Source organism: Stegostoma tigrinum, chromosome 34 (genome assembly GCF_030684315.1).
Source record: "Stegostoma tigrinum isolate sSteTig4 chromosome 34, sSteTig4.hap1, whole genome shotgun sequence".
Classification (NCBI taxonomy): domain Eukaryota; kingdom Metazoa; phylum Chordata; class Chondrichthyes; order Orectolobiformes; family Stegostomatidae; genus Stegostoma; species Stegostoma tigrinum.
The window spans coordinates 19,369,872-19,394,531 of record NC_081387.1 but is presented as its reverse complement, the minus strand read 5'-3'; the positions used below and the strand labels follow the sequence as shown (position 1 = coordinate 19,394,531).

Sequence of the window (24,660 nt, the reverse complement as noted above, 5' to 3'; positions counted from 1 at the left end):
TTCAGAACCAGGGGTCACAGTCTAAATGACTTAGGACTGAGGTGAGGAGAAATGTCTTCACCCAGAGTGGGAAGCCTGTGGAATTCTGTACTGTGGAGTTGAGACCCAATCATTGAATGCTTTCAAGGAGGATTTGGGTCTAGCATGTTGGGCTGAAGAGATCAATGAATAGTGGGGGGGGGGGGGGGGGGGGGGGGAAGCAGAAATGGGGGAGGGGGGTTATTGTTGGATAATCAGCCACAAGGCTGTGGTACAGCATGGAAACAGATCCTTCGGTCCAACTTGTCCGTGCTGACCAGAATCCTAAATCAATCTAGTCCCATTTGCCAGCATTTGGCCCATTTCCCTCTAAGCCCTTCCTATTCACGTACCCACCCAGATGTCTTATAAATATTTGTATTGTACCAGCCTCCACCACTTCCTCTGGAAGCTCATTCTGCCAGAGGACCACCCACTGCATGAAAAAGTTGTCCCTTAGGTCACTTTTCAATCTTTTCCCTCTCACCTTAAACCTATGCCCTGAAGTTTTGGACTCCTCCCAACTCTAGGAGAAAGACCTTGTCTATTTACTATGTGTCTGCCCCTCATGATTTTATAAACATCTACAAAGTCACCCCTCAGGCTCCATTGCTCCAGGGGAAAATAGCCCCGGCCTATTCAGCCCCTCCCTGTAGCTCAAACCCTCCAACCCCAGCAACATTCTCGTAAATCTTTTCTGAACCCTTCACGTTTAACAACATCTTCCCTGGAGCAGGGAGACCAGAACTGAACACAGTACTCCAATACTGGCCTAACCAATGCCCTGTACAGCCGCAACATGACCGTCCCAACTCCGATACTCAATGCACTGACTAATAAAGGCAAGCATACTGAACACCTCCTTCAGTATCCTGTGTACCTGCGACATAATGAGAGATGGAACGGGTTTAAAAGAACGCACAGCCTATCCTACTCTTATTTTCAATGCGTGTTTCGCTGAGTAATGTTTTGTTTACCCTCCTACTTGGAAAAGAACTGGATTAGATTAGATGTATCAACACATTGAACGGGATCAACCTTTGGAATAAACACATGAGCATGTTAACCTTTGATCCACGAGGCTTTATTGCAGAGATCTTCCATTTTAAATGTTCAAAGTTCAGATTTTCAACGTGACAGGCAGCTTTCCCATTGCAATCGCCATACCATCCTCATGAAACGAGTCACTCATGCCCGGTATCATTGTAGCGATCTTCTGAATGGTACTCGCTGACTAAGGGCTCTGTCTCCAACTCGTGTGACCCCCGCCCACCCCTCCCCTGGAAACAGATTGCCGCATCTTCTTTGCTCATCAACCAGCTACCAGGGAGTGGAAAACCACCTTCTTCCTTCCAGCCTCAAGGTTGTTGCGTGGACGTGCGGCCCCATTTGTCCCATTTCCGAATGCCGGGCCACTCGGATATTTTGAGCAGCTGCTGAAGTTGACGCTGCAAAATGGGAGGAGGGTGGGGAGTCAGCAGTCAGTGAACCGAGGCGGAGTTACGCTCAGCACCAAGGAGGCCCCTGCTTGTTCCTCCCTGACTTACAAACACTTGAAAATTTATTCATTCGCTGGACCAGGGCATGACTGACCAGGCAGCATTTCTTGCCCATCCCGCAGTTACAGTCAACCACATTGCTGTGGGTCTCCAGTCACATGTAGACCAGACTGGCACTGTAGGGCATTATAATCGCTGGACTGTTAATCCAGAATCACCGATAACGTACTGGGGACTGGGGTTTGAATCCCGCCACAGCAGATGACGGAAGTTAAATTCACTACATATCCGCGATCTCATGATAATTGTTTGTCAGTTGTTGGGGAAAGACTCATCTGGTTCAGTAATGTCCTTTTAAGGAAGGAAACTGCCATGGTCGTCACATCCAATACTCCATTCTGAGACTTATTATCAAACTCAAATTCCACCACGCTGGGATCTGAACCCAGGACCCCTGGACCATTAGCGGGAATCTCCGGATGATCTGCCAGGTGATAATTACTCCCGGGTGGCAGCTTCCTGCTTCCTTTTGGACAAATTCTCCCTGGTGAAGCGGAGGTGTGTGATGGATTCCTCGCTGGTAGGCAGCATTGCTAGGTCAGGCGGGAATCCTCCCCACTGACAGGGTCTCTGCAGAAGGGAGATAAAAGTGCGACATGCCATTTAGAAACCAAGCGTGCGGGGAAATTGCGCTGGGTCAGGGTGGTCTCGAGCGTTGATTCAGCAAGGGACGAGCGCAATTGCCAGGCCAGGCTTACTGCTCATAAGACTCAGAAATGGTACCATCACAGATGAGAAACAATTAATACTGTACCTTGTGGGTGATCCGTTTTCTCCCGAAATCATTTGCAGCGGTACCTGCTCCTTTGGGTGTCAACAAAAAACTCTGATCAGTGAAATCTTTCAACAATTACCTTCATCCCTCCAGGCCATTTATGAACCTGGCTCTACTTTCTATCACTAAAACACCAGAATTCCCAACAGAGTTTGGGAGCGATACAGTGGTTAGCGCTGCTCCCTCAGCACCGAGGACCCAGGCTTGATTCCACCCTTGGTCTGCGTGGAGTTTGCACATTTTCCCCGTGGGGTTTCCTCCCACAGTCCAAAGGTGTGCAGGTTTAGGTGGACTGGCCCTGCTAAATTGTCGTATAGTGTCCAGTGATTATGTGGGTTGGCCATGGGACATAAGGGGGTGGAAGGTGGATACTCTTCAGAGGGTCGGTGTGGACTTGATGGGCCAAAATGGCCTGCTCCCACAGTGCAGGGATTCTAACGGAATTAAAATTGAGTGGGCTGGGCAGTTTACCTTTCACTGTTTATTGCTCCTTGAGGAGGCGCTAGTGAGCAGCCTTACTGCTGCAGCCCATTTGCTGTAAGTTGACCTGCACAGTCATGAGGGCAAGATACTGACCCAGCAACAGGGAAGAGACCGTGATATATTTCCCAGTCAGGGTGGTTACCACCATAAAACACCTTTAAAAGGTCCTTTTCAGGAGTTTTACAGATCAGACACAGAGGTATGTAAGGTGACATTAAGCAGAAGGGGGGAGGTCTGAAAGAGAGTCATCATAGAGCCCATTATATCCACACCCTGAGTGTGCCCCATCACTTCATTGCTATTCTCCCCTGTAAACCTGCACATTACTTTAATTCCAATAAGCATCCACACCCTTTTCGAATTCCTAAAGGAGGACCGAGGGATGGAAAGAGGGAATGAGGTGGAGAAGCTTAAGGAAGGAATTCCTGAGTTTAAGCCCGAGACAGACAACCTCCCCTCGTAGTGGAACGATTAAAATCGGGGATGCTGAGAGGGTTGTGGGGCTGGTGGAGTTTACAGATAATCGGATGGGGCACAGGAGACGTGGCCGAGGTTTTTTTTCTCAGAACATCGGGGACCAGGGGCCGACCTGCTTCAGTGAGCTAAGGGGCGTTGGGTGAAAAGGGCTTGGTGTGAGGCAGGACACTGGGAGCAGAGCCTGGGACGGCTTCAGTTCCGGCTTGTCTTTTCTGTTCCGACACTTACATCCTCCTGAGGTCTCTGGGGGCTCGCTTCATTTTGATTCGCAGCTTGGCCTTCCCTTTGCGGTGAACGTCTTTGTTTTCTATCTGTGGGTCCGAGAAAACAAACGGCGTTAATCTACAGATGAGCTGAACCGCATTTGGAACGATCTGGTGGGGAGGGGAGGCAATGACCCAAGTGGTGTGAGCACTATTAATTCAGACAGACCCGGGTAATGTTCTGGGGACCCAGGTTCAAATCTCAGAGCGGCAGAATTTGAATTCAACAAGAAAATCTGGAATTTGGAGTCTAATGATAATGGGTGTCAGTGTTATTGTTTGTCACAAGAACCCTGGTCTGGCCTACATGTGACTTCAGACCCATTCCAATGTGTTTGCCCTGAACAATGGATTGATACCCTAAGGGCAGTTAGGGATGGGCAATAAATACTAAAGCCCATGAGACCCACATTCCCGTGAAGTGATGAACAAATAAAGAGTTCACAAATAGTTGGGTGGATTTGTATAAGCATTTAACCACAGCTGTCTGATCCAAAGATGGTAGGAACTGCAGATGCTGGAGAATCTGAGATAACAAGGTGGAGAGCTGGGTGAACACAGCAGGCCAGGCAACATCTTAGGAGCAGGGAGGCTGACGTTTCGGGTCGGGACCCTTCCTTTATTAATCCTTCCCTTATTCTCTCAGGGGATGTGGCGAGACCAGCAGTTATTGGCCATCCCTAATTGTCCCAGGAGGCAGTTGAGAGTCAATCACGTTGCTCTAAACCTGGAGTCACATGTAGGCCAGGCTAGGTAAGAAGGCAGATTTCCTGGCATCAGTTTTTTTTCTTTTAAAAAGAATTCCAAGCACTTTTTTAAAAAAAAACACCCTCAAATTTCACCATCTGCTGGGGTAGAATTTGGAGCATTAGCTGGGATGACAGATGCAGTGTCTTTTACCCTGCCACCACATTTCTCACTGTGTTAAGCAATATCTTTTCTTGCAGGGGGAAAGACAGATACAAAGAGTGACACAGCAGCTCACCCTGCTGCTTCACAGCGCCAGGGACCCAGCTATAATTCCACCCTTGGTTGGCTGTCTGCATGGCTTTCCTCTGGATTCCTCCCACAGTCCAGAGATGTGCAGGTTCAGTGGAGTGGCCATGCTACATTGCCCATAGTGTTCAAGGGTGTGCAGGTTCAGTGGATTAGCCATAGGAAATGCAGGATTATAGAGTGAGGGTCTGGCTGGGATGTGGTGTGGACACGTTGAGCCACATTGTAGGGATTCTATGATTCAAAGCATGCTTTTGATGCCTCAGTCATATCCCCTGTGCCTCTGTATAAATCCCCTCTTAAGCCTCTCAGTCTTCCTTCCAGCATTTTTTTTTCACCCTTTGGGAAATTTTTGGACTTTCGCATTGTGAGTGGGAAAGGTCGGAATTTACAATCTAGGCATCAAATATTCAGACAATGAAATGTCGAGCAGGGCAAAAAGAGAAAAAAAAAATCTCGCAGAAGGAGAAGTGGGTGTCCCCAGTGAGGAAATGAGATTCAGAGATCTGCTACCTTTCAGGAAGCAGGAATGAGATTTCAGCAGAAACTCTGCCGCCAGCGTGCTTCCTTAATACGTTAATGTTGCCCTGAACTTTAAACAGTTTCAGGAAGTACTCAATGTCAAAACAGAAAGGGACCTTGCAACATTTCTAAACATCACTCCAGCATTTAATGTGAAAGCACAATCTCTCCACCTCACGCTTCGGTTTCCTGGTTGGAACATCACATTCTGACAGCAAGGAGTTTTCCAGGAATAGCCTCCTGGTCTGTGCTGGAATTTCGGCATCAAAAATTCCTGACCGATGCATGTTGGTGAAATGTCAGCTTATCCTGAGATGATGCTCCCTCTCCCACAAGGGGAAGACACCTCTCCACATCCATCCTGTCAGTCCATTAAGAATCTTGCATGGTTCAATTTATATTCCAACAACAGACCCCTACCTACTCAACCTCGCCTCTATACACAGTCCCTTTGTACCCAAGATAAACCCAGTGAACCTTTGGTAGATCGTCTCCAATGCCAGCATATCTTTTCTTGAATAAAGGGAACCAGGACTGTTCACACTGTTCAGCTGAACTCAGTTCTGGTCTGAATGGTTTTTTGGAGAGATGCCAACATGCAGAGGTTTTGCAAATTAGATGCGACAAAAAAATTAGACTGCTCACCTTATTATACTCCCCACTGACATCAAAATGGGAAGTCAGTCCTCACAGGGGAACTGTCTACAATTTCTCACCCGCAGACATTCCCAAAACAGAAACATACGCATCACAACTTCTCTCGTTTTCGTGAATTCATTCACGGGACGAGGGTGTCGTTGGCTGGGCCAGCATTCATTGCCCCATCCCTAATTGCTCAGAGGGCAGTTGCGAGTCAACTACAGTGCTGTGGGTCTGGAGTCACATGTAGGCTAGACCAGGTAAGATTGGCAGTTTCCTCCCCGAAAGGACATGAGTGAACACAAAGATCTTTTCCCCTGGACAGTCATTTCATGGTCATCAGTAGATTCTGACTTCCAGGCTTCATTAAAAATGGAATTCAGATTCCACCATCTGGCCTGGTGGGATTTGAACCTGATTCCCCACAAGGTTAACACAGAGTGTGGAGCTGGAGGAACACAGCAGGCCAGGCAGCCTCAGAGGAGCAGGAAAGCTGACGTTTCAGGTCGGGACCCTTCTTCAGGAACGTCAGCTTTCCCTGCTCCTGTGATGCTGCCTGGCCTGCTGTGTTCCTCCAGCTCCACACTGGTGTTATCTCTGACTCCAGCATCTGCAGTTCTATCCCCACAGTGTTAGCTGGGTTAGGAGTTTAGGGGTGATACCCCCAGGCCCCGCTGATGAAAGACAAGGGGCAGCTAACTCTTCAATGCTGAGAAAGGCTGGCAACGTTAATTTAAAGTTGTCAAGCCGCCTTGGACGCTGCACAGCATCATTCGTGGAACAAGGTGACACTGAGTTGCATTGAGGCAATGTTTGGTCAAATGACCAAAGGATTGGTCATAAAGGGAGGTCCAAAGGAGTGTCTTAAAGGAGGAGAGCAAAGAGAGGAGGAGAGGTGTGGGGCGGGATTTTCTCGAGCTCTGATTGGCTGAATGCACGGGCAGCAGTGGTAGAACTAGCCAAACCAACAACAGGCAAGAGGCCAGAGTTCAGAAACTTTGGAGGTTTCTTGGGAGTTAGAGGCGATGAGGCAGGAGAGAATGAGGCCGTGCAGCCATTTGGAAATAAGGACGTTTAGAATTTTACAGCCCAGGCACTGCTCATCCAAGGGCCCGTGCAGGGGAAGCCGGGGCAACAGGACGTGAAGAAAGTCAGGAACATGGGCGGCAGAGTTTGGGACGAACTAGGGTTTGTGGAGGGTAGAACGTGGCAGGCCAGCCAGAGCATCGTCAAAGCTAAGGAGGTAAAAAGGCATAGGTGAGGGCTTCTGTTGTCGAAGAGCTCAGGTAGGGGATGTCAGTCAGGAAGTAGGAGGAGGTGATGGGATGAGGGTGGGGTCTGAAGCTGACAGCTCAGGGTGAGGTGTGAGACCAGCATTGTGAAGACTCTGCTGTGAGATACAGGAGTCGCAGCAGTGAGGCATAGAGCCAGCAGCTAAGGAGTGGAGACTGGGGAGTGGAGACTGGGGAGTGGGGCTTCAGCCCTCCCCATGTTTAACTGGAAGCAATTTCTGCTCATCTTGTCTTATGCAAGGAGTCTGATCATTGAACGACAACGCAGGAGCCATAATGGATACCGCGATGAGGGAGAGCGGAGGTTTATCAGCGTCAATGCATATGCTACATAACAGGCAATGGGTAGATGACAATGAGTTGGTGGACAAGGATAAATCCTTGGAGGACATGGAGCAGGAGAGGAATCGATGACAGATGATTTTGTGCATCTACTGTTCAACAAAAAGGAACACAGAACCTGGTGAGAATGGTCCCACCCAGGCGCTTGAACATGGTGATGAGCTCAGTTCTGTCTGTGCCCTGTAACAGGACTGAGAAAGGCACAATAGGGTGTCCTTTCTTTGTAGCTGAGGAGGGAATAACTCGTGGCATTCGGGCCAAAGCAAAATGTTGCAGATGCTGGAAGTCAAAAAGAGACAGCAGGGAATATCTAACAGGCCAGGCAGCATCTGCAGAGAGACAGAGAATCAGAATGAATGTTTCAGTTTAGCGGTCTTTCATCAGAACTGGAGAAAAGGATGAGATGGTAGGGAAAAGGGGGGAGGGAATAGAACAAAATGGAACGTCTGTGTGTCACGGAAGATAGAAGAGATTAAAGGGCAAACGAGGAATAAACACAGCATATGCAGTGATAATAAAAGGTAATTGTAACAATGCTGTGGCTTTAGGGAGTGTATTTTGTTCTGGTTCCGCTGACTATATTGGGACAGTGACTATATTCGAACAGTTTATTAGTCATAGTTATTCTGTTACGTTTTCCAATTCCTTTTCTCTTTTGTTGTATTTTAATTAGAGAGTTTGAATAAATTGTGTATTGCTTAACATTTGACCAATTGAATTCCATCCGGAACACAGCAAGTTACATTTGCCTTTAAAATAAGAAAAAAATTAGGATCTAGACTACCTTAAGAACATAGAACAGTACAGCACAGTTACAGGCCTTTCGGCCCACGATGTTGCACCGACTTATTATCCCACGAACATCAAACTACCCTGCATACCCTACATTTTGCTATTCCCCGCGTGTCAATCCAAGCGTCGCTTTAAAATCTATAAAGAATCTGACTCCACCATCTTCTTAAAATATTTTGGAACAGGGTCTGATCTGGTGCATAACACAGTGAAACAAAATATATCTTTACAGGAAGTATAAAAGTAGAATTGTCAGCCAAACTTCAAAATCCGGAAGTGATAAAAAAAAGTATCACACAATTCAATGGGACAGAGGTAACGAGACAAAATTAAGTAGGCTGTAAGGTGCCAACTTGGAAGTCAAGATGCATGGCCTTGTCATTCGTTAAAACTGTACAACAGGCTGAGGACAGTGAGGTCAGTGACCAGGGTCAAAGAGCAACTGAAATGGAAAGGGGTCAGAAATCACACACTGATGTGTGTCCTTTCCATCAGACCCCGGTTCAAAATTCTGACCTGTGGCATTCGAATCCCTCTGGCAATCTAACTCCCTCCGGAATTTACTGTGCCTCCAGATATCAGAGTGCTTCCACCTCCGATCTCTTACCGTATCACTGACCGCGTTGTCTTCAGCTGTCAGAGCTACTAGTCCCTCGCTAAAACTCTCTCTTCGCCAAGCCATATTAGAAGTTGCACAACTACAAGATATTGTTACAATTTTAAAACAACTTGCAGGATTCTTACTTACGTTGATGGACATAAATTGCAAAGGATACACTGCAAAGCACGATCGGCCCAACCACAGCAGGAATTATACTCCGTTGTAGATTATGCAGTGGTTCACATCCTTTATCTGCCAACAGAAAGCAGCATGTACACCCATGAATGTCTGTTCTAATCTGCATACCGCTTGCAAATTCAAACTCATGATAAAAAGATCCAAAGCAGCCCTGTGTGCTTTATTAACTATATAGCTGCGGCTGCAAGAGCAGGTCAGAACGTGCGAGTTCTGCGCTGAAATGAACTCACCTCCTGATTTCTCAAAGCCTGCCCACCATGCAGGAGTCAGGGGTTGGATGGAAGACTCCCCCGGTTGCCCGGATGGACGCAGCTCCAGCAGAGGTGGAGAAGCTGGAAGTGGACGAAGCCCCCCGCCCCACCCCTTGATTGGCAACCCATCCACCGGCTCCAACACTGACACACAGTGAGAGGGCATCTCCACGACGAGGCTCCTTGCACAGCACCTTCCAAACCTGCAGCCTCGGCCACTGTCACCTATTGAGCTCCCCAACCAACGCCACTCAGCATTGGAATTGTAGCACCCATTTCCTGCCAGTGGGACTCCCACATTGCTGGGGAACCACCCATATTGGACAGATTGCAAGGTTCCACAAGGTAACTCATGGGACCATCTCCCCGGTACTTAGGGATTGGGCAAAACTTTCTGTCCCAGACCAGTGGCACTACAGGGTGAAATTTTTTTAGAATTGTCTCCTAACAACACAATGGCCTCTTCTGGGCTGTAACCCATCCATCATCCATTGTCTGTGACAAAACGTCAGCTGGCTACAGGCCATGCGAAAGAGTTTACAAATACAACAAATATTTGACGTCTTTAAATTGCAAAGATGAAAGGAGATTGTTTGGATCTTTGAAAGAGACCCCTGATTAGACTCGCTGTCTTGTCTTCTCCCAGGGCCCTGCAACCTCCTGCTTTTTAAATCCTCAGCCTCTGAAAGTAACGATGGAAACTGCACATCCACTTTGGGTGAAGGTATTTTCGGAATCAACCTGATCTAAGACATTACGATTCATCTCCAGGACCTGAACCCAGCTCTCCTGGCTCAGAGGTAGGGACGCTTCCACAAGAACGGCTCCATGTGTGGGATTAACAGAAACGCTCCCGATCTCCGCATTTCTCCAGCCCAGCCCACCTCCTCCCGTCGCTGACTCTCCTCCAGGGCGCAGGCCCCTCCGAATTCTCAGCTGCTCCCCAAAACTGCTTCGGCGAGCCGCACTGTCAGCTGTACCTGGATCCCACGTTCTGCTTGAAATTATTCAATCTCCTTCCACCACCGCCCCCCGCCGCCATTCACGTCCTCAACCCTGGCACAGGAAGGAGGTTCACTAGTTTGATACCAGAGTTGAGAAGGCTGGCTTGGGAGTGGGGATTGAGTGGCCTGGGACTGTACTCATTGGAATTTAGAGGAATGAGAGGGGTTACCTTGTACAAACGGACAATTATGAAGGGAATGGGCAAGATAGAAGCAGGGAGGTTACATCCACTGGTGGGTTTAGGACTGAGTTGGGGAGGAACTTCTTCACCCAAAGGATTGAGAATCTGGAACTCCCTGCCCAGTGAAGCAGCTGTCACTACCTCGTTGAAGGTTTTTAACGCAAATGGTAGATAGATTTTTGAAGAGAAGAATTAAGGATTATGGTGAGCAAATGGTTGAGTCCATGAGATCAGCCATGATATTACTGAATGGCGCAGCAGACTCAAATGGGCCAGGTGGTCCACTCCTCCTCCTGTTTCTTATGCTGTCTTGAGCAAAGTTTGTGTTGGCCCTTCTGATGCTTTGTCCTTTGGGCCAGTGTCCACTCTCCATATCCCACCAAGCGAAGCGACACTGAATGTGGCTTGACATTAGAATGCTCTCCCTTCACTCTATGCTGCCTTAAATCACACAAACAGATTTCCCAAGCGTCCCCGGCAGCGATCCTTCCTCCTGCCACAGGCGATGGCCAGTGACACTGGCAAGATGCTGGAAGGAGAGACAAAGCTCTCAGCTGAGGGCTGCTGGAAAAGAGATGGGTTGGGCAAAACCTTTTGCCTTGCTCTCATCAGGATGGACTTGCAAGAATATCAAATCCCAAGGGCAGAAACAATTTATTCTGCATGAGACAAGGATGCTGGTTGATCAAGTGGGTTTTGATTGGTAGAGTTATTGTCTAGCTAAAGTTGACCTTTCTTCCATCAGGATGTCGAATTTCATGACAGATAACGTACTGACACCAAAATTAGAATCCAACTGAACTCCCCCTTCTCTAGTAACCCTTCAGTTTTTTTTCAGAAAAACACACAGTGACCTCATTATCTAACTGTCTGACTCACCTCTAGGTACTCCCATGATGTGGCAAACTGGCCAGGTTCACTCTGTGTCACAGCTTTCTCTGAATTCCGCATTTATGGTCTCAGAATCCCTACAGTGTGGAAACAGGCATTCAGCCCATCCAGTCCACACCAACCCTCAGAGCATCCCACCCAGACCCATTCCCCTATAACCCAACTAACCCACGCACCCCTGAACACTACGGGCAATTAAACATGGCCAATCTACTTAGCCTGCACATCTTTGGACTGTGGGAGGAAACCCATGCAGACACGGAGAGAATGTGCAAACTCCACGCAGTCACCTGAGGGTGGAATCGAACCTGGGTCCCTTGTGTTGTGGGGCAGCAGTGCTAACCACTGAGCCACCGTGCCACCCATTGCCCACGGTCTTCTCGTCTTCGCAGTGACTGGTGTCCAGTTGTCACTGGAGTTGTGGCTCTCGTCTCCAATTTATATGTTTTCTCACAGTCTTCCAGACTGTTCGATATCATTACCCCTTGCAAAGACCTTCATAGTTCTGAGCTCTATCCAGAAGTTATACAAGCAGGAGACATCGGTGTCTGTGGTTCCTCTAGTCAACCTCATTTCATCCTTTTTTGCGATCACACAGGTTAAATAAGATTTAGCATTGTGCATTTGCTGGTCAGCTATATAGTTTTACTACCTCCTTTCACAGCAAGCTGATGGAGTGGTAGCATAATTTCCCATCATGCTTCTTGAACTTCCACTGTTAGCCATAGGGCCACATGAGAAAACACAATAATGGACACATGGTGACTGTCAGAGGGTACCATTCAGCTGTTCAGAGCAGACTATGCCGCACCAGCCTGCCTATGCGCCTCTCACAACGTAGGGTCTGACATGAGATGTGATTTTGCAATTGGACAACACTTGCAAAATAACCCCAACATTAACAGTCATTTAAACATCACTTACACATGCTAAAAGCCACCTACATTCACAGGCAGCATCCTCTTCATGCATGACACATTTTTCTAAGCTCCTTTGGGATTGTGATTTCCTTGGTGCATTTCCCATGGCAAAGCCTAAGCCGACTGGAATCAAAATGGCTATGCAAAGAACTCTTATTTCAGAATTTGATCAATTTTTTTTTGTTATTGAACACTCACCAGCTTGTTTTGCAATTCTCACAAGCATAATTGCTGATGCACAAGTCACAACGAGCCCGCTGATTGGGGTTACTGCATCCACTGTGACGCTGCAAACTGGCAAAGCAAGAACAGGAAAAGAATCACAGAAGGCTCAGACGCACACTCGCACTCTCACACACGCTCTCTCAATCTCTCTCTCACACACACACACACTTACTGCTGCAAAAACAGAAATTGCTGGAGAAACTCAGTAGATTGGGTAGAAGAAGCAGAATTAATGTTGCAATTCCAGCATCTCTTCCTCAGTACAATTCTTTGCACCCTGTGTATCTATGGGGAAATGTGACTGGTAAGGAAATGCACAAGGAATGCTGGCACTGGCATTACCTTAATGTTATTGACTGGACCTGACCTCCTCAAAATATTTTAAGAAGGTAGCTTGGACCTAACCTTTTCATGTTTTAAAGCCAAATGTAACTTGCTACATTCTAGATGCAGGTCAAACTACTCGCTGTTAAGCAAAACACAATTTATTATTCAAACATTACAGTTAAAATATAACAAAATAAAAAATTAGAATAACAACTCTACTGGAAAACTTAACAGAATAAAAGATACAGTAACTATTATTAATTAATTGTTCCAATATAGTAACATCCCATAAGCACATACCTTGACAAATTCAGAAAAATAGATTTGTCTCATAGCTAACACAGCAGCAGAGAGAGATCCCAGCTTCTAGCTGTAACTGAGAGATGGAAAAAAAAACTTCTACTTCTTCAAAACCCCAGCAGGTTCTGTCCTGTCAAGACTCTGACAGCAACTGCTTAAAGCAAACCCTAAAAACTAAACAAAACCATTGAAATCCTGGTCTATGAGAGAACTGGCCACACCCATTCAAGCTGCTTCTATTGTTCTAATTTTGGAAAAGAAAACTCCAAGGATTCACAACAGAAACCGAAAAAACTGCAGATGGATACTCACTGACTCAGCAGGTCTGACAGCATGTTTGAGGAGAAAATCGGAGTTAACATTTCAGGTCCAGGTTCTGAGGAAGAGTCACTGGACCCAAAACTGTTTGCAGATAATGCCAGACCAGCTGAGCTTTTCCAGCAACTTCTGTTTCTGTTCGAAGGCCTCACAAACTGTTTACTTTACTGGCTCCCCAAGCAGACAGCTTGCTTCCACTGTCTTAAAACAGCTCTTTTTAAAAATAAGGACAAAATAACCCTTTAAAAACCACAGTATCATCACATTAGAGTGATGAGTGTAAACATTCGCTGTAGTTCACTGTCATCACTCTTGCATGGGAGACAGAAAGCCAAAGCTTTATGGGCCAAGTCAGAGACTTGTCTGCATTATCTCAGCTGGCTGTGAAGTATGATGCTGTTTAAGAAGGCATTCTGCTCCTTATGTCCTTCCCATTTTAAGAGAAAGTGCGAGGAAACCTGCGAGAGCTAAAAACGCAGATACAGAGCTTCCCCAGGTCCACCATCCCAATTACTACACTGAAGCTGGCTTGCTCAAAGAATCGAGTATGAAACTGACTTCAGTGGAGATGTGCCAAGATACTTCTCCCTCATACTGCGTGATTTTTTTTTGAAATGAATAAAAAATCAAAGGGGAAGTCACGTGTTGTGCGCCTTTGCCCACCAGGACAGAAATGATCAAAATCGTCTTTGCGAAACTGTTATAAAGACCTATTATTCAACGCCTACGAGGTTAGAGGAAGCAGAGACGACCGATGAGGTCAAAAGGAAATTGGAAGGACATTTTGGGAAATCCAATTGTAAGTCCGCAGGGGTAGACTGGGAGAACGGAACAGAGACTGGGGCCAACAGTGAACTCAATGGGCCGAATGGTGTACCTCTTTGCCATTATGAGTGTGCGAAGGTGGCTTGCGACAGTAGGCAAACCGCCACGTTAAGAGGTGGCAGAAGCATGTGCCAGCTACAAGATCCACTGCAACAATCCACAAAGGCTCCTTCGACATCTCTCCCTAAATGTGAGACCTTCACCGTCCAGAGGACAATGGCAGCAGCTACTTGGGAACAGCACTCACTGCCTAAGTGCCACACGCACCATCCTAATGTGGGACGATATCGCCGCTCCTTTAGCCTTGCTGGCTCAAAAACCAGGGAGTTTCTCCCATGATGGCTCTCTACTACCTCATTAAGGGCAATTACCAATGTCCAGCAAACTCGTAACCTTACCAGTAACAATTGCACCCCACAGATAAATCAAAAGAGTGAAATTACAAGTGGTTTACAGCTCTTTCTCACTGAGTTCATTATATTGTGTCTGTTTAAACGGAGCAGGCGCGGGAGTTTAATGCAGAGTGCAAAAACTACGATATAAATAATAAAATTGCATGATTGAACTTACTCTTGTACTTCATGATCCTGTTAAAACTTTCTGAATTCCAAGTGCTTATGCTGAACATTGAGAATATGGTGAGTATTATCAGGACACCCAAGAGCACCATCATAAATATTTTGATATCAGAATGTTCTACTGAAAGAAGAAAATGGTTATTGAAATTACATACATCCATTGATTAGATAACAGATACAACAGAAAATGAACAGAAATGAGATTATAGATACAACTTGCATGAAGAATGGTAGAATCCCTGCGAGTGTGGGAGCAGGCCATTCGACCCAACGAGTATCCACTGACCACTCCCTACCCACATAACCGTGCATTTCCCATGGCTGATCCACCTCGTCTACACATACCTGGATGCTATAGGACAATTTAGCATCCAGTCCACACCAACCCTCAGAGCATCCCACCCAGACCCATTCCCCTATAACCCAACTAACCCACCCTGAACACTATGGGGCAATTTAGAATGGCCAATCCACCCAACCTGCACATCTTTGGACTGTGGGAGGAAAATGGAGCACCCGGAGTGAACCCACACAGACAGGGTGAGAATGTGCAAACTCTACACAGACAGACAGTCACCCGCAGGTGGAACTGAGTCCAGTTCCCTGGTGCTGTGACGTAGTAGTGCTAACCACTGAGCCACCGTACTGAGCACAAGACATGAAGTTTATACAGAATGGAAACAAACCCATTAGATCTGTCCCTATATCTGCAGGAGTAATCGATAATTAATCACACTACCCAATCCACTCCTCTACGCTTCATAACTGTCCCTGAAAACTATGTGATGGACTCTCACATCCTCCCTACAAAATATTACATGCTCTAACAACCCTCTGAGTTACTAGTGTTCCTTTTATCTTCTTCACTCCCTAGTCTCTTGGTAAACTGGTGTGTGGCCTCATGTCCTACATTGGAACAATGAGAAAACTTCAAAACTACTTTGGAGGAACGTAAATTAGGAGCAGATCTAGCCCGATCCATGAGATTATGGAGAATCTGTTTGTGTTTCACATTTCGCATTCCCGACCTTCCTCAATAACCTCTGAGCCTCCTGCCCAACAACAATCTGTCCTGTTTATATTTCTGCCTCATAACTATTCACTGATTCCACCACCACTATTTTCTGAGGCAGTGTGTTCCACATCATAAAACTCTGCAGATGATAAAAAAGCCATCTCACCTCCAATCAGAAGGGACTGCCCCTAATTTTTACACTGTCGCCCCTAGTTCTGGATGTTCCCACAAGAGGAAATGTCCCTTCCATGTCTACCTTGTCAAGGAGATTCAGAATCTTATACACATCAATTAATCACCCCCCACTTTCCTAAACTCCTACCAAATCAAGCCCAGTCTGTCCAACCTTTCTTCATTAAGCAACATGTTTATTCCAGGTATCAATCGCCTCCAAATTGCTTCTGATGTATCCCTAATTGTACAGAGGGCAATTAAAAGTCAATCACATTGGTGCAGGTCTGGAGTCATCATTAGATTCTTAATTACTAATTACTAATATTTATTGAATGCAAATTCCACCATCTCCCAAGGCAAGGATTCAAACCTGGGTCCCCGGAACGTTATTGGGATCTACAGGTCGAGCGAAAACACCATGAGGCCATCACCTCCCTAGGGCTCACGGATGCCTTTTCTATCTCAGGCATAACATCTCTATTTTCACATTCAATTCCTCTCGTGATGAAGGACATTCCAATTGACTGTTTAATTATACGCTGCACCTGCACTCCAGCTTTTCTTTTTGGAAGCCATGCGCTAAGATGCCTGGATCCCTTTGCAGCTGAGAGTTCTGCAGTCATTCTCCATTTAAAACACTGCTTTTACATTCTTCTGGCCGAAGTGAACAACTTAATATTTACCCCACACAGTACTTGACCTGGTCATATTTTTGCCCACTCACTCAACCTATCTATAAATTCCTAATACTTTTGAGCATACTTTCCTACCTATCTTCGTGTCATCTCATGTGCAGATGACCCAAATCACACAAAGACCAAATATAGTCCTCCTCATTTACACATGGACAACGAAGCTGAAGCTATTCTCAAGATGAATCTCTTACACTTTGGCCTGAGCCAGTGTGAACAGTTTATCTTTTATTTGTATTCATGGGACTGAGACATCGCTGGCCAGGCCAGTGTTTATTACCCATTCCTAATTGCTCCAGAGGGCACTTGAGAACCTGCCACGTTGTTGTGGGTCCGGGGTCATGTGTGAGCCAGATTTCCTTCCCTAAAAGGGCATCAGTTGCGCCTTGCCAACAATCATCAACCGTTTCAGTAAACTCAGTTTATTTCTCAATTGGATTCAAATTCAACCATCTGCCAGGCCCAGATTTAAACCTGGGGGGTCCCCAGGACAGTTAGCTGGGTCTCTGGGTCAATAGTCCATTGACAGTACCACTAGGCCATTGTCTCTCCTTGCATTACACCAAATAAACACTTCACCTTTATCGGAGTTTTAAACAACAAGATCGATTAACTGAGTTTCTTAATGGATACAATTATCGGTTGGCGATCGAAGCAGTGGAGAGCGAGTATCTTGTGTGCGAGCACAATCAGTCAGACACCAGTATGAACAAAACATGCTCCATCAATGACAAGATGGCTGGCAAAGATGGCTGCCGCTGCTTGCGCGAATGTTGTCACACTGCCGCAATGGAGGCTTCTGCCCCAACAACGCACCCAGCACCCCCCACCCCCCCACGCCTACCCTCCCAGCACACATTCTCCAACCCCAGCCCATTGCACCCTCACACCATCTCATAGCTGGGGAACCCCACCCTCACCCATTTCTCCCCCAATGCCCCCCCTCCCCTCCCCACCCCACCCCACTTCCAGATGGCAGCCTTAGAGGTCCTTGTGTTTCTTTTAATCTGCCAGCTCGCGCATTCTCCCCGCGCCCCCCCCTTCCAATTCTTGCAGCAGGACCTCATCCCTCTTTTCCTCGTCAAGCGAAAGTGTTGATTATAATACTCTCATCCTTACTTTCCAAACCCGTCTACACCTCTGTAGTTCTGTCCAGCCCTGAACATTCCCCACTGTCCGTGTCCCTCCAATCCCGGCCATGCCTCTTAGTGTTCATGGCTGCACCTTCATTTCACTCTAGCCCCAGCTCTGCACTTCCCTCGCTCTATTCTTCTTCAAGGCGTCTCTAAAAAAAAAAGCCTACCAGCGATTTGGTTGCATGAAGGAACAGCTCGCGCTCTGTATTGGTGCCATTCCTTATCAGTGTTGCTCCCGTTGACTTGCTTCGGGATGAGTTACTGGTTTTGGAGTAGATCTGTAGCTCGGGTTGTGGGTGTTGGGGTTGGTTGGCTCGCCGAGCTGGCTTGTTGTTCCGCAGATGTTTCGTTACCGTGCTGGGTAACATCCTCAGTGCAGCCTCTCATGAAGCGTCGGTGTGTTTTCCTGCCTGGTTTTTACACTCTATTGAGATGGGTTGCCTCACTTCCTGGCTTCCTCCATGGTGGAATGTATAGGGGTCGAGTTCAATGTGTTTATTAATAGCCTGCTTCATGGAGTGCCAGGCTTCCGGGAATTCTCGTGCCTGTCTCTGCCTAGCCTGTCCCAGGATCTTGGTGTGGTCCCAGTCGAAGTCGTGGTTCTCCTTGTCCATGTGGATTGAGATGAGTGAACACCAAGTGGCTACAAAAAGACACGACCAATACTCACTCATCTCAATCCACATGGACAAGGAGAACCACGACTTCAGCTGGGACCACACCAAGATCCTGGGACAGGCTAGGCAGAGACAGGCACGAGAATTCCCGGAAGCCTGGCACTCCATGAAGCAGGCTATTACTAAACACATTGAACTCAACCCCGTATACATTCCACTATGGAGGAAGCCAGGAAGTGAGGCAACCCATCGCAACAGACTCCAGAGTTTAAAAACCAGGTGGGAAAACACACCAACGCTTCATGAGAGGCTGCACTGAGGATGTTACCAAGTGCAGTAATGACATGTCTGTGGAACAACAAAGCAGCTCGGCGAGCCGACCAACCTCAATTAATTACTGGATACAGCCGCTACATAAACAGAGGCTGCTGTGGACTTCACCCGAGCACCACCTGAGCGGAATGAGGTACGAACAGCCAGCTGATGAGTCAGACAAATTACAACCGGGAATGTCACACTGTACCTGAAGACTGGGTCGAACAGGTGAAGGCTGCTAGAAGAGTGATTAACGACAGGAGGGAAGCAATTTGGAGACACTTCAGCGCTTTCCCGTGAAAGTCAGTACCTGGATAAGGGAAGGACAAAAACGGACATCAACGTTGCCCAACGGGTCCTGGAGCGTGAGGCAGGAAAGCGGATGGGAGGAAGGTCAGGTCAGCCAAACTGGAGAGGCCAAGAGGCAACAATGCTGTAGACGGCCATCATGCCTGTGCCTTTGGAATGAGTTAGTCCACCAGCCCCACCTCATGCTTCCCTCATGAAACACTGATCGAATTTGCCTCTGAAAGCTGTGTAAAAGTTTGGCAGGTTTGAACTAATCTTCGCAGGCAACAACGGTAGAACTTCAGACAGCCCACCAATAGCGTTCACACATCTGTCTTATACATTGTCATTGCTTTAAACTTCTGACAATAAAGAACTCGATTCTCTTACCTTTTCTGTCACTGTGGAAACACAGAAACATTATCCCCATGAGGACTGACAAAGCAAATATCAGGGCAACGATGGATAATATCATTACACAGAGAATCGTATGTGGAATACCTGTAAGAGAGCATTCAACGTTAAATACCTCATATTTTCAAATCAGATTTTGAATTGCACCAGGGGATGTCTCTCCCCACTCCCCCAAAAGAGGTGATGATCCCTAGATTGCTCTGGGGAAGGTGCGGGGTGAGATTTGGGTGAATCAGTACCTTCAAGGTGGACGTAGACAGGTCTCTGATCAGTAAGGGAACCAAGGATTATGGAGAAAAGGCAGGAGAGTGGACCATCAATGGGGCTGAGTGACCTTCTTCAGTTCCAATGTCTTACGATCATATGAACTCAATGCCTGACAGTATCGCGGGTCTACGTACAAACGCAGGGACTGCCGCGATTCAAGAGGGCAGCTCACCATCACCTTCTCAAGAGCAATGAGGCAATGGGTGACAAATGCTGGGCCCAGCCAGCGAAGCGCTTGTCCCACCAGTGAATAAATACAAACCAGCAAACTGGACAGAAATGGGGGAGCTGGGGCTTCTCTCGCTCGGGCACAGAATGTTGAAGGAAAATTATTCAAAACAAAATTGTTCAAACCCATAAGGGGTTTTAATAGATAGAAAGGCAGAGTTGTATTCAAATGTCACCTGCCTTGACCCCACAATGTCTCAAAGTATTGTTTGAAGTATAGTCACATAAGAACATAAGCAGGAATAGGCCGTGTGGCCCATCGAGCCTGCTCCACCATCCAATAAGATCATGGCTGATCTTTTCATGGACTCAGCTCCACTCACCATAAGCCTTAATCCCTTTATTATTCAAAAATCTGTCTGTCTTTGACTTAGAAATATTCAATAGGAGGTTCTGTGGGGACGAGAGAGACTCACGGTTGGTGTGTTGCCTCCCAGGTGCCAGGGTGCGTGATGTCTCTGATCATGTTTTTGGGATCCTTAAGGGGGAGGGGGAGCAGCCTCAAGTCGTGGTCCACATTGGCACCAACGACATAGGTAGGAAGAGAGATGGGGATTTAAGGCAGAAATTCAGGGAGCTAGGATGGAAGCTGAGAGCTAGGACGAACAGAGTTGTTGTCTCTGGTTTGTTGCCCATGCCACGTGCTAGTGAGGCGAGGAATAGGGAGAGAGAGGAGTTGAACACGTGGCTACAGGGATGGTGCAGGAGGGAGGGTTTTGGATTTTTGGATAACTGGGGCTCTTTCTGGAGTAGGTGGGACCTCTGCAAGCAAGATGGTCTTCACCTGAACCAGAGGGGTACCGACATCCTGGGGGGGAATTTGCTAAGGCTATTCTGGTGGGGTTAAACTAATTCAGCAGGGGGATGGGCACCAAAATTGTAGTTCGACTATAGAAAAGGTTGAGAGTAGGGTGGTCCGAAATAAAGTTTCAGGGATGCAAGATGGCACCGGCAAGCAAGAAGTTGGTTTGAAGTGTGTCTACTTCAATGCCAGGAGCGTCCGGAATAAGGTGGGTGAACTTGCAGCATGGGTTGGTACCTGGGACTTTGATGTTGTGGCCATTTTGGAGACATGGATAGAGCAGGGACAGGAATGGTTGTTGCAGGTTCCGGGGTTTAGATGTTTCAGTAAGAACAGAGAAGATGGTAAAAGGGGCGGAGGTGTGGCATTGTTAGTCAAGGACAGTATTACAGTTGCAGAAAGGATGTTTGGGGACTCGTCAACTGAGGTAGTATGGGCTGAGGTTAGAAACAGGAAAGGAGAGGTCACCCTGTTGAGTGTTTTCTATAGGCCTCCGAATAGTTCCAGAGATGTAGAGGAAAGGATAGCAAAGATGATTCTCGATAGGAGTGAGAGAGACAGGGTATTTGTCATGGGGGACTTCAACTTTCCAAATATTGACTAGGAACACTATAGTTCGAGTACTATAGATGGGTCAGTTTTTGTCCAGTGTGTGCAGGAGGGCTTCCTGACACAGTAGGTAGATAGGCCAACAAGGGGTGAAGCCACATTAGATTTGGTACTGGGTAATGAGCCTGGACAGATGTTAGATTTGGAAGTAGGTGAGCACTTTGGTGATAGCGATCACAATTCTGTTATGTTTACTTTAGTGATGGAAAGGGATAGGTGTATACCACTGGGCAAGAGTTATAGCCGGGGGAAGGCAATTACGATGAGATTAGGCAAGATTTAGGAAGCATAGGATGGGGAAGGAAACTGCAGGGGATGGGCACATTAGAAATGTGGAGCTTATTCAAGGAAAAGCTCCTGTGTGTCCTAGATAAATATGTACCTGTCAGGCAGGGAGGAAGCTGTAGAGCGTGGGAGCAGTGGTTTACGAAGGAGGTGGAATCTCTGGTCAAGAGGAAGAAGAAGGCTTATGTTAGGATGAGATGTGAAGGCTCAGTTAGGGCACTTGAGGGCTACGAGGTAGCCAGGAAAGACCTAAAGAGAGAGCTCAGAAGAGCCAGGAGGAGGTATGAGAAGTTGTTGGTGGATAGGATCAGGGTAAACCCTAAGGCTTTCTATAGGTATTTAAGGAATAAAAGAATGACGAAAGTAAGATTAGGCCCAATCAAGGATAGTAGTGGTAAGTTATGTGTGGAGTCAGAGGAGATGGGGAAGCACTAACTGAATATTATTCAACAGTATTCACTCTAGAAAACGACAATGTTGTCGCGGAGAATACTGAGATACAGGCTACCAGACTAGGTGGGATTGAGGTTCACAAGGAAGAGGTATTAGAAATCCTGCAGAGGGTGAAGATAGATAAGTCCCCTGGGCCGGATGGGATTTATCCTAGGATCCTCTATGAAGCCAGGGAGGAGATTGCCGAGCCTTTGGCACTGATATTTAACTCGTCACTGTCTACAGGAATAGTGCCAGACGACTGGAGGATAGCAAATGTGGTTCCCCTGTTCAAGAAGGGGAGTAGAGACAACCCTGGTAATTATAGACCAATGAGCCTTACCTCAGTTGTTGGTAAAGTGTTGGAAAAGGTTATAAGGGATAGGATTTATAATCATCTAGAAAAGAATAAATTGATCAGGGATAGTCAGCACGGTTTTGTGAAGGGAAGGTCGTGCCTCACAAACCTTATTGAGTTCTTTGAGAAAGTGACCAAACAGGTAGATGAGAGTAAACCAGTTGATGTGGTGTATATGGATTTCAGCAAGGCGTTCGATAAGGTTCCCCATAGTAGGCTATTGTACAAAATGCGGAGGAATGGGATTGTGGGAGATGAACGGCTAAGGATCCTGGGATTGTACTCATGAGAGTTTAGAAGGTTGAGGGGAGATCTAATAGAAACTTACAAGATAATGTATGGTTTAGAAGGGTTGGACGCTAGGAAGTTGTTTCCGTTAGGCGAGGAGACTAGGACCCGTGGGCACAGTCTTAAAATTAGAAGGGGTAAATTTAAAACTGAAATGAGACGACATTTCTTCAGCCAGAGAGTGGCAGGCTCATGGAATTCATTGCCGCAGAGTGCAGTGGAGGCCGGGACGTTGGATGCCTTCAAGGCAGAGATCGACAAATTCTTGATCTCAAAAGGAATCAAGGGCTACGGGGAGTGTGCAGGGAAGTGGTGTTGAAATGTCCATCAGCCATGATTTAAATGGCGGAGTGGACTTGATGGGCCGAATGGCCTTACTTCCACTCCTATGTCTTATGGTCTTATGGATCGGAAATTGGTTTGTTGAAAGAAGTCAGAGGGTGGTAGTTGATAGGAAATGTTCATCCTGGAGACCAGTTACTAGTGGTGTACCGCAAGGGTCGGTGTTGGGTCCACTGCTGTTTGTTATTTTTATAAATGACCTGGATGAGGGCGTAGAAGGATGGGTTAGTAAATTTGCAGACGACACTCAGGTCGGTGGAGTTGTGGATAGTGATGAAGGGTGCTGTAGGTTGCAGAGTGACATAGATAAACTGCAGAGCTGGGCTGAGAGGTGGCAAATGGAGTTTAATGCAGACAAGTGTGAGGTGATGCACTTTGGTAGGAGTAACCGGAACGCAAAGTACTGGGCTAATGGTAAGATTCTTGATAGTGTAGATGAGCAGAGAGATCTCGGTGTCCATGTACACAGATCCTTGAAAGTTGTCACCCAGGTTGACAGGGCTGTTAAGAAGGCATACAGTGTTTTAGCTTTTATTAATAGAGGGATCGAGTTCCGGAACCAAGAGGTTATGGTGAAGCTGTACAAAAAACTCTGGCACGGCCGCACTTGGAGTATTGTGTACAATTCTGGTCACCACATTATAAGGAGGACGTGGAAGCTTTGGAAAGGGTGCAGAGGAGATTTACTAGGATGTTGCCTGATATGGAGGGAAGGTCTTACAAGGAAAGGCTGAGGGACTTGAGGCTGTTGTCGTTAGAGAGAAGAAGGTTGAGAGGTGACTTAATTGAAACATATAAAATAATCAGAGGGTTAGATAGGGTGGATAGGGAGAACCTTTTTCCTAGGATGGTGATGGCGAGCACGAGGGGGCATAGCTTCAAATTGAGGGGTGAAAGATATAGGACAGATGACAGAGGTAGTTTCTTTACTCAGAGAGTAGTAAAGGAATGGAACGCTTTGCCTGCAACGGTGGTAGATTCGCCAACTTTAAGTACACTTAAGTCTTCATTGGATAAGCATACGGACGTACATGGAATAGTGTAGGTTAGATGGGCTTGAGATCGGTATGACAGGTCGGCACAACATCGAAGGACGAAGGCGCTGTACTGTGCTGTAATGTTCTGTTCAATCTGGGCAAGGAATTCTACAGATTCACAATCCTTTGGATGAAGAAGTTCCTCCCCATCTCAGTCCTCTTATTTTGAGGCTGTGCTTCCTCGTTCTCGTTTCATGTGCCAGCAGAAACAACACCCCTGCTTCTAGCTTATCTATTCCCTTATAATCTTATATCCTTCTGTAAGGTCCACAACCCACCTCCCCCACATTCTTCTGAATTCCAATGGGTTTAGTCCCAGTTTACACAATCTCTCCTCATAAGCCAACCCTCTCAAGTCTGGGATCAGCCTTATGAACCTCCTCTGTAAGCCCCTCCACTCCCAGCACTTCCTTTCTCGAGTATAGGAGACTAAAATTGTACACAGTACTCCAGGTGGGACCTTCACTCGCACCCCAATCTAGCTGCAGCGTAACCGCCCTGTTTTTAAACTCCATCCTAGAGCAATAAAGGACAATATTCCATTTGCCTTCTTAATTACCTGCTGTACCTGCAAACCAACTTT

At 46.8% G+C, this 24,660-nt stretch overlaps 1 protein-coding gene across 4 annotated transcripts in view; it reads right to left on the bottom strand.

Moving 5' to 3' along the window:
- Positions 1 to 1,080: 1,080 nt before the first annotated feature.
- Positions 1,081 to 24,660, bottom strand: part of LOC125446661 (hepatic and glial cell adhesion molecule-like) — a 44,354-nt gene continuing 20,774 nt past the window's right edge. Inside the window, exons 4-11 of one of the 4 annotated variants that reach the window (XM_059639449.1) lie at positions 19,406 to 19,516; positions 18,936 to 19,037; positions 14,771 to 14,899; positions 12,404 to 12,499; positions 8,907 to 9,011; positions 3,541 to 3,623; positions 2,332 to 2,381; positions 1,081 to 2,147 (exon numbers count right to left, since the gene is read on the bottom strand). In XM_059639449.1, coding sequence (XP_059495432.1) covers positions 2,111 to 2,147; positions 2,332 to 2,381; positions 3,541 to 3,623; positions 8,907 to 9,011; positions 12,404 to 12,499; positions 14,771 to 14,899; positions 18,936 to 19,037; positions 19,406 to 19,516 — 713 coding nt within the window. In that variant the 3' untranslated portion in view covers positions 1,081 to 2,110. The remainder of the gene's footprint in view (positions 2,148 to 2,331; positions 2,382 to 3,540; positions 3,624 to 8,906; positions 9,012 to 12,403; positions 12,500 to 14,770; positions 14,900 to 18,935; positions 19,038 to 19,405; positions 19,517 to 24,660) is intronic. The other 3 variants (XM_059639450.1, XM_059639452.1, XM_059639451.1) reach the window with 3 other exon arrangements.